The sequence below is a fragment of the Ctenocephalides felis genome, unplaced genomic scaffold (assembly GCF_003426905.1).
Source record: "Ctenocephalides felis isolate EL2017-DRISC unplaced genomic scaffold, ASM342690v1 CF-g0.4_SCAFFOLD_01886, whole genome shotgun sequence".
NCBI classification, from domain to species: domain Eukaryota; kingdom Metazoa; phylum Arthropoda; class Insecta; order Siphonaptera; family Pulicidae; genus Ctenocephalides; species Ctenocephalides felis.
In genome coordinates this window covers 77,645,050-77,655,455 of record NW_020538040.1, presented here as the reverse complement: position 1 = coordinate 77,655,455, position 10,406 = coordinate 77,645,050, and the positions used below count along the sequence as shown (strand labels likewise).

Genomic DNA, 10,406 nt, shown 5'->3' with positions numbered 1-10,406 from the left:
TATTGTAATCGTCCAAAAATCAAAAATGAAAATTTTTACAATTCTTCACTTTTTGGAGGTTTCTGAACATACCTCAGAAAAAATGGATGTGTGTGTATGTATGGATACAATTTTTCGTCCACGTTTTCGGGCGCACGGATTAAACGATTTGAATGGTTAAAAAAAAACATTTGATTCTCATCGATAGGGAGATGTGCTGATTGGTTTTTGGCAAAGGCAGATACAGCCGTTATGGAGATAAGGAGCAAAGAGTGCAGAAAATAGAAATAGAGTTTTTGAGAGAACAGAACATCCGATTTAAATGATCCAAGAAACATTCAATTCATATTGTCGGGTAGAAATGATGATTAGTTTTTAGCAAAGGCAGGCCCAGCCGTTTTGGAGATATCGAGCTAAATGTGCATGAAAATGGCAGTTTTTGGTTAAAGTTCTAAAGATCACTTATATAGTCTAAATAAATAATTTTAACTTTGTAATTTAGTTTATAAAATTTTTATAAATATTAGACAATGTTACAGTATTTATAACAATTTATTTGAAAACATTTAATAATCCTCAAAGATTTTGTTACGGTACGAGAAGTACCAGCAATTTGCCTTAAGGCACGATGCCATACACCACTAGTTGTATATTGTATTTTATTGTGTTCAATAAGCCTGATTATTAATTTTGTAATTGTTGCTGAGTGTTTAATTAAATTTTGGCTTTAATTTTTTTGGAGTTTTTTGAATGTTGTGACCATATTATTTATATTATTCCTCATAGATACTGTTTTTTTTCTCAATGTTACTGTTTATAGTATAATTAAAATGAAGGTGATACAAATAAGATGAGTTAGGTAATCACATCTAGATTTTATTTAAATAATTTTACTACAAAACAAAGTTCAAAATATATAATTGAACCTAATATTACTTCAGTAGACTTAATAATTGTCGTTATCGAAATTAATCTATATTTATGTTCTATTAATACAGAAAGACGTTTTTTTATCGATCGAATATTTATCGGTGGGTATAGTATCCATCACCGTATCTTTGTTTTGTAAACAATAATAAGTTCTAAATGATTATAAAAATTATGTCATAATTATGACAAAAGAGGAGGAAAGAAAAATTTTCAAAAAGACGAGTCTGAATTTAATTTCATTATGTACTCATTGCGTACATGTAAAAATTTCAATTTCTAAAATATTGATATTAACTGCTTTCAACATGTTTTAAATTGTTGTACTTAAAAGAATAAAAGTTACTGTTATATAGGAATAAAAGTATTTATTGCTTTATTAACTATTACTCAATTAGATAAAAAATATCGTGGTAAACATCATCGATATCTACAGTAGTCTATAGTAGAAATAATAAAATAATTAATAGGTAAAGTAAAACCGAGAATTTGCTTTCTATATGTCCATGATTCAGTAAATCTCATAAATTAACTTTTATTCTTTATATATTTTTAAATTGCAGATAGAAGGTTTTTGCCACCATAAGTACTACCCATACAATGAAATTTTAATTTCCGCTTACAAGGAAAAGCACATCATTAATCTAACGCATAATTCATGCGTAATATTTAAAATCGTCCAGTTCCTTGGCGGGGTCCAAATGTACAAAATTGTTTGAGGCTTTTTGGTAAGATAAAGAATTTTCATAAAATAAAAACTGCATAAAATTGCACGCTCTGCATAATTGATACCGTAGACTACGCCAATGTATATTTGCAATTCGTGCATAGACCTTATAATACTTTGGTATATTTACTATCGCCTACAATACATATTTTAATATGTATTATAATATAGCACTATTAATGATATGAAAATATATTATCAACTTCCCGTAGGGTAAGTTATAGTAATTGTAAAAAAATCGAAAATGAAAATTTTTATATATCTTTTCGTTTCAAAGCTTTCTGAACATTTTAGTATATCTTAAAAAAAATTATGTGTGTGTGCGGATACATTTTTTTGTCGATGATTTCGAGAACACGGATCAGCTGATTTGAATGATTCAAAAAATATTCGATTCCTATTGATGAGGAAACGTGCTGATTAGTTTTTGGCCAAGGCAGGTCCAGCCGTTTCGACAATGCGGGGCAAAAAGTGCCAGAAATGGGAATTAAGCGTTTGAGAGAAGGAGCGTCCGATTTGAATAATTCAAAAAACATTTCATTTGTATTGATGAAATGAAAAACTGAACAAATGTTTGGGAAGGCAAGTCTAGCGGTTTTCTAGATCCAATAAAAAAATAAAAAAAATGCAATTGGGCAGTCAAAAATGATCATTAGGCATATGTGCATCAAATTATCAGATATTTTATAGAGATTTTAATAATTAAGTACCATTTTTTTATATTTCTATATAACCATGTTTATCCGTTAGACTGCGACGCGGCGATTCCGCGCTCCGACTAAAACGTCGTCTAAACGCAACCTAACGCAGCGCAATTGCTTTGAAAAAAGTTCAAAGTTTTAAAAAATTCAAAATATTAAAACATGTTTCGAATTTTTAAATCATTTTTTTCAGAATTTTCAAAAATCTAATTTTCTCAAAGTTTTCAAACAATTTTAAAGTTTTCTTAAAAACTTCGATTTTTTGGGACGGGAAGTTCTAGCAATTTGCCATTACTAGTAAATGTACATTATCTAAAAGTTGTATTGCTGGTTTATCAAGACTGCTCAATTATCAAATTGGCACACGCGACAGCCTAAAGTTTCATGAAAATGTATTCCAATTTTTTATCAAAACAAAATTTATTATCACCTGTTGCAATTCAGATTTGCTATATTACTGTTTAGTATATTTCATAAATACTATGTAGCCTGTATATATATATATATTGTCATTTAAGTGTCGGTATATATTGGATTTTATTAAGAATTTTATTTATTAAACTAAACTATTAACATATGTTGCAGATAAGTAGTCGGAGTTTCAGACTCTAGTTTAATTGATAATAATAATTATTATTTGATAGATAATTCGAAATTGAATTAAAAACGTCAGCGGCCTAATATATGTGCAATTCTTGCCTGTTCCAAGCATAGGTGAGCGATACATTAGTGTAAACTAATACACATACGTGAATATTGAATTTATAGATTATCAGAACAAAAGCGCTTTGTTAAAAATATTAGTGCCCAATATGAAACAATGTTAAACATCGTTAGTAATTTTAGACAAATTTATATATAATATTAAACTACCTGATATTCGTATGTGTGTGCTTAAAACTTTGTTTCTTTTTCGCCGTAAATAATTTATTCAATAAATCCATTACTTTATTAGAAAATATAAAATTGCCACAGCATTTTGAAGTAAGCACAAGAAATATTTAAGCAACTCGTGCAATTACTGTTACGAAAAACAAAATTGTAAATATTTTCTTAATATCACGTGCATGATAAAGTCATATGACTTAAATATCGAGAGAATGACGCGAGATGAAAGAAACGCGCAGACTTTACGAAACATAAGAACTTCTTGCTCCATATTGGCAAAATATAAATATTTCTATCTAAAGCAATTCAGAAAGAAATAAAAGCTCGAAGTATATAATCTTATTTATGACCACTAATAATTTAACTATAGTTAATTATAGTCTACAGTCATTTCAATTGCAGTTTGACATTTGTGACCATGGCTTGGCATGCCATAGATATATCTCATGTTTCTAGGACGCGATCTCATGATCCCAGTCATTCCTAGTTCAGTTATCATTTAATCCGCGAGCGCGAGCGCGGACGCGGGCGCAACACATTTCATTTGTGCACACTTCACGCGTTAAAACTGAAAATTTGGTTTTTGAAAATAGTTTAAAGATATTTGTTAATTAATGCAATGTTCGAGTACGTAGTATATGCATTTCCAGTTTAAGCCGTGATTGGTGGCACATGAGTGGCAACCTAGACAATATTAGAATACGATGTGTTAATGGGTGGCACTTAACAGAACGAAACAGATTTAACTACCTAGTCTTTACCTAGAAAAATTTACAGTCACCAACGTGTGAAAAAAGAACTTTATTAACCCTCCGTCGGTCGGATATTTTTACACCTTCGAACGGTCGGAAAGGTCTGGCTGGACCACCATTCATTTTGCATGCATTTATATGGGATAAATGAGTTTTTGGTGTCTTATATATTAACGATTATTAGTAGTAAATACTTATAGTTTCCGTTTTTGTTAATTTTTCTGTTTTATATCAAAGAAAAAAATATTTATTCTTTTTCGGCGCCTTTGAAATGAGTGTGAAATTCAAATGAAAACGAAATGAGGTGCGTCGCCTTTGAAATGAGCTTTGCCAAAAAAAAAAATTTCGAACGCAGTACGGGTAGAAAATTTTTTGATAATATGTGCATTACTTATCCGATTTTCAGTGTTTGCGATTACCAATAAGTTTGGTAGGTTTTCAAGGAACTCTCGTCATGAAAATACTAACATTCATGTTACAACACATAGCAAAGAACATATACAACCATAGATAAACAAGTATACAACGCAGTTTGAATAGAAAATACCATGAAAAAAGACAAAATACTGGTTTACATATATCAAAAAGCGTATATTTCATACAAAATGTATGGGTGGTCTGGACAGACCTTTCCGACCGTTCTAAGTATAAAAAAGTTAATATCTTTATAATTATCCTTCTGTACATTTTTTCGTCCTGATTTTTTCAATGATCGACAGCTAATGGAAATTTAGGAAAAGTCAAGAAATTTCAAGTCGATACGATTACTAGAAGTATTTTTTTTTTGTTAATTGAAGTCGAAAAAAGTCTGGCCAGACCACGCCGACCGACGGAGGGTTAATAAAGCTTTTTTTCACACGTTGGTGACTGCAAAAATGTCATTGGAAACCACTTTGCTTTATAAAATTCTTTAAAGCAAAGTGGTTTCCAATGACATTTTTTTTATAATTTCAGTTTAAAAAAAAAATTGCACGATTTATAAAAGTTCATACCTAAAAAATAAAAATGGTGTTGATCGAAATTCCGATTTAAATCACTTACAAAGGATGAAACTCAAGAAGTTTAAAAAAAGTTTCAAATTTATTTCATGTGAACCAGTAAATTTTCAATTTAGTTAAAATTATTATGAATAAGATCAAATTTGTATTCACTATAATTCTAAATTTTATGACGCTTATCTTAACGCAAAATGGTACAAAAATTTGCAAAATATAAAAATAAGAGTGCCTCAACACTTCCACAGGCCAAAGTATGAATTATAGTTAAGTAAACATATAAATAATTGCAAACTTGCATACAAAAACATAAAAATTGTATTTTCTTTCTTAAATTAGTAGATACTGATGGTCAGCTGGTCAGGAAAAAATTCCAATTGCAAAACAATTCGCTAGGTTTTTGTTTGTCAAATATTTTAAATTATTGTACTTTATTTAATAATAAGAGGTTAATATACAAAATACCACACTATTACTTAATTATCAATGTGGTATTTCGTTTTGATGTAAAAGCATTTTAAACTGATTTACAAGAGGGAGTTAACGATGAAAAAAAATCTATTAAGTTCTCGTTCGCTGATTATTACTCTGTATATTTTAATATAGAAAACATAATTTTGTAGAGCAATTTGGGATTTTTAGGAGCCACTTTTACTTTATAACTGCCGACTTGAAATATTTCAGTATAAGCGTAACAACATTTTGACCCGCGCACGTCAATTTGTGTCGGTTAGTACCGTTATGTGATAATTTTGTATAAGTACGGTTAAGAAAATTTAGGTCAAAATCATAAAAATGCAAAGACATCAGATTTTTTTAGTTGCGTATATTATAGTTTTAATAATTTATATAGTTTTATATATTGACCCAGTCTACTGTGATAGGCCACGCCCACTTAAATTTCTGCTAGAAAATAAACTGCTATCTTTGTGACGTACCATACACGTACCTTCAACCTATGACGAGAACCACTGATAATGAATCTGACGTTGACATTTCATTTGTTGTTGAAGTACAAATGTGTACAAATAGTTTTGGTTTGTGAATAACATCTTATGCGCAGTTATTGGCTCTAGATTTTTTTAATTCTGTGAGCAATGAACATTTCAATTGGAAAGAAGATTTAGAGTACTATATGGAACCTTACGTATTTATTAAATTAATTGAAGTCACCTAGTAATCCAAAATTGTTTCTGATGTTAAAATACAGTTGTATTATCGGTTGCTTATTTTGTGATTGATCTTATGATTATACAGATTCCAACGCAACTGAATTTCTCATTTTCTCTCAAATTTATTAGAAATATTTTAGTGTTATATGTGAAATATAACATGTTTTAAAGATCTGGAATGTCTGACAATACGGTAGTCAATTGGTCCGAAAAAGATGTAATAGAGTGGTTGAAATATAAAAAATTAGCTGATGAATTATTGCTATTATTTAGGAATCATCAAATAGATGGTAAAACTCTTTTATGTTTAAATGATTATGATTTTCGTAGTTCGCCTTTTAGTGATCTTAGGGTATCAACAAGGAAAAAGTTACAATTAAATGTTAAGTGTTTGCAACGTGAAAATCATGCCAGTTTAGTAGCTCTAGGTATAATTGAACCAAATTGCATTGGAGTCAATTCAATAGGATTAACTTATGATAGTCATCGTTTGTCTCATGAGGAAAGTGAATCCTACCCTGATAGTGAGAGAATATCACCGCCCGTTTCAATCGATGGCAGATCAACTGAGTTAAAGCCAGAAATATGGAAAGCTGGTCTAAGTATAGGTAATTTTGCATAAGTACCCTTCATTTAAACTCATTAATTTATGGTATTATTTATAGAAACCTTTATTAGAGCTTGATAAACATGTTAACTATAACATTTGATAAGGTACATAAATGGTGACCATTCTAACATAATTAGTTTGCATTTCCAGAATAGATTATCGACAAATAGTTTTTTATATGACATCCTATATTTAATTGTAATTTGATATTTGATTTAAATCTGCAAATGTATTTTAGCATATGCCTTTCTGGTGATGTGGCTAACATCGCTGGTGATGGTTCTGGTTCATGATAGAGTGCCAGACATGAAGATCTATCCTCCACTGCCTGATATAGTTTTAGATAACGTGCCACACATACCATTAGCATTTGCGCTATGTGAGTTGTTAGGTGCAATACTTGCAGTAATATGGCTCTTTGTGTTGCTTCTTCATAGACACAGGTAATTAATGAATACTATATACAATACAATACAAATTACTTTAAAATTAACACTAAATACATTAGTTATTAATAATATACATAACATAGATAACATAATCATTGCTATTCAAGCATTTATAGTTTATGATATTTGTGAAAATTGAATTTCATTAAAATATTATATTGTAGGATGATACTCCTTAGAAGATTTTTTGCGCTTGCAGGAACAGTATTTTTATTACGTTGCGTAACAATGTTAATCACTTCTTTGAGTGTTCCTGGTACACACTTGAAATGTCAACCCAGAGACCCCAAAGAAAACACTGCATATGGGTATGTTAATAGAGATAAAAACTCTATGATTTAGCAAAATGTTGTACAATAATGTGTAGTATAAAGTGAGCTTATATGAAAAGTCATATATAGAATAATTGTGAGAAAATATATAAGGCACATTTATTAATTTAATAATGTTGTATTTCTGCATTCATACTTTATTCATTAACTTGTTTGAAAGTTTTTTTTAACAAAACTCAAGATAAACACAAAATAAAAATAAATACACATTTACATTATTCTTATTTTTTTATATTACTTAATTAGAAATTGAAAATATAATGAAGAGTTATTTATTATATCTAAATTAAAATTGTAGGTTCTATGATGAACTCTTAGATAAAATGTCGAGAGCATTTGTGATTTGGCGTGGAGGCGGTCTTTCAATTCGTGGGGTTCGAACATGTGGTGACTACATGTTTAGTGGACATACAGTAGCACTTACACTACTCAATTTTTTTATTACTGAATGTGAGTATATTCTTCATTATTTACAAATTTGTAATTAACACCTAGTTCTGCCACTGTCTACTGTGCCATTGTCCATTGTTCTACTACCAAAATATAAACATAAGTATCTTATATAAACATCACACTAATAGAAGAAAATAATAATGAACTGATATTGATTTTAAATATTAAAACTAAATATGAGTTCACATACTTTACTCTACTGCAGTTGTGTACAATATTTATTGAATGGCTTGCTGAATTTTTTTTTGTAAAAAGTGGTAATAATATTGTAAATCTATTTTAGACATAGTGCCTTTCAATGAATTAACTTGTTTTTTTTTTTTTTTTTTTTTTAGATATTTTATTTTTAAATTATAAAACTATTTTGCAATGTTATTGCATAACTGTTCATTATATACTGTGTTGAATCTTAAAATTTAATTTTTAATTTGAAAATTTGCTTTATTTGACTTAAATACATACATTGAATGCTGTGTTGAATCTTACTTAAATCATGTTTGGACAGATACAAATTCAAACTATCTTCACATTGTGACTTGGATCATGAACCTGTTTGGAATATTTTTCATATTAGCAGCACATGAACACTACTCCATTGATGTCTTCATTGCTTTCTACATAACATCACGCTTGTTTCTTTACTATCATACATTGGCAAATAACCAGGCACTAATGCAGAGAGATTCAAACCGAACAAGGATTTGGTTTCCCCTTTTTAGCTATTTTGAAAGCTCAGTTGATGGAATAGTACCTAATGAATATACTAGTATATATGAAATGATAACTGATTTTTATTACTGGTATGTCGAGAAGCAATTTTTATGCATTGTGAATATCAAACGTATTTTTAGAACTATAATGATTCATTCTCAAACGCCTACTGACAGAAGTGTAACTACTGAGGATGTAAATCAAATTAACGTTTCCACAAAAAAAACTCTTTGACTTTTTTAGTTGGATTTAGCGAAATATTATATAAAGTGATGGAGAGTGGTTGGATGAACTTATAAATTTAAGACTCATATTTTTATAATAGTTTAATTTATTTATCACTGTTAATTAAATAAATACATGTAGCCCATGTAATATATATATATATATATATATATATATATATATATAATAAAGTTTTGTATAAATATATTGAATTTATCTAATAGCATAAAAAGATTTTTCTAATTGTACTTAGTCATATTTTAAGTAATCTTGAATCTTTTCATACATTATTTTCCATTACCTTGTTGTCCGATGTAGCATGAAATATTGTCAAATAATATTTTGAATAAAATTAAAGAAATAGACTTCTATCTGCAAAAGAAATTATACACGTAATCATAAATTTGCATTTAAATATTGATAACTATACTTAATTTCTATGCACTTTCTTTTCTTTCCATCCACTTTTGCTTTTGTAATATACATTTTTCATAATTTTTTAGTGTTATTATTTATTTGTTTAATACAAATATATGCTATGGATAAATATTATTTTTTGTATTTGCTCGTGTAAACAAGGATTTCAAGATTCTGTACTAAATTGGATTAAAATTGTTAATTTATTATGTTTAATTGTTTATAATGTAATGTTTTTTTTTTTAATTACATTTCCATATGTTATGCCCAATTATAGTATTTTGTTAAGTTCCTTTGTAAAGATCTAGTAGGGCTGCATCATGATTGATCTATTTGCTGATCAATTTATTCAGTTGACTTTTATTTTTCACTGTGAATTGTATTTCAAAATAAGATTATTTATTGTTTTGATATTTCATATCATTTTGTAATTAAAGTTGATTTATTTAATTCACTTTAACTGATATTTAATTGTTTCATTTAAGTTCGAATAACTATATTCTGCAATGAATGTACATGCCAATTTATCAGCTGTGTTCGAAGTTACAAAATATAGTATATTATCATAATTCATTCTAATTTTTTTGCCAATTCAATAAGGTGTTCAAGAGAAAATTTAAATTATTAATCATAGTGCTATATTTAAATGTCTTGTTCATCATTTTAAATTTTAGAGATCAGAAAGCATCACTTTCTTCTTATTTCTTTGGAAAGAAAATAGTTTTCTGTGAAATGTTGCTTTTGATAAAGTTTTTTTTTTGTCTTCAATTCCCACTAATTAAATGAAGCCATTGTTTTGAATAATCAAATAATGTTGTATTAAAAGTTATCACTTTTTTTATTTGCAACATGTAAAATCTTTGAATCTTGTATAATACATAGTGGGTGCATTCGACTTGGACGCTTACGCGCTGTGAGCGCTCACGCTTATAAGCACGAATTTTTAGCGTTCGACTTGGCCGATAAGCGCTCAGAATCGATAACTAAATTCCGTTCGTTTTGGAAACTGTGAGCGTCAATAAGCATCAAAATGGCGGCAACTGGCGGTAACGGTAATCGTGTAAATTT

At 28.7% G+C, this 10,406-nt stretch overlaps 1 protein-coding gene across 1 annotated transcript; it reads left to right on the top strand.

Moving 5' to 3' along the window:
- Window positions 1–5,993: 5,993 nt before the first annotated feature.
- LOC113377449 (sphingomyelin synthase-related 1-like) lies at window positions 5,994–9,059 on the top strand. The gene is made up of 5 exons (XM_026617774.1): window positions 5,994–6,749; window positions 6,990–7,194; window positions 7,365–7,508; window positions 7,831–7,982; window positions 8,491–9,059. Exons 1-5 carry the CDS (start codon window positions 6,320–6,322, stop codon window positions 8,928–8,930), a joined length of 1,371 nt encoding a protein of 456 aa, XP_026473559.1. The 5' UTR covers window positions 5,994–6,319; the 3' UTR covers window positions 8,931–9,059.
- Window positions 9,060–10,406: the final 1,347 nt, after the last annotated feature.

Bases quoted from the DNA above. Each gene is read 5' to 3' on its own strand.
- LOC113377449 (XM_026617774.1), top strand. From the start codon at position 6,320: ATGTCTGACAATACGGTAGTCAATTGGTCCGAAAAAGATGTAATAGAG. The intron at 6,750-6,989 runs GTAATTTTGCAT...AATGTATTTTAG, and splicing joins GAAAGCTGGTCTAAGTATAG to CATATGCCTTTCTGGTGATG. The intron at 7,509-7,830 runs GTATGTTAATAG...TTAAAATTGTAG, and splicing joins AAAGAAAACACTGCATATGG to GTTCTATGATGAACTCTTAG.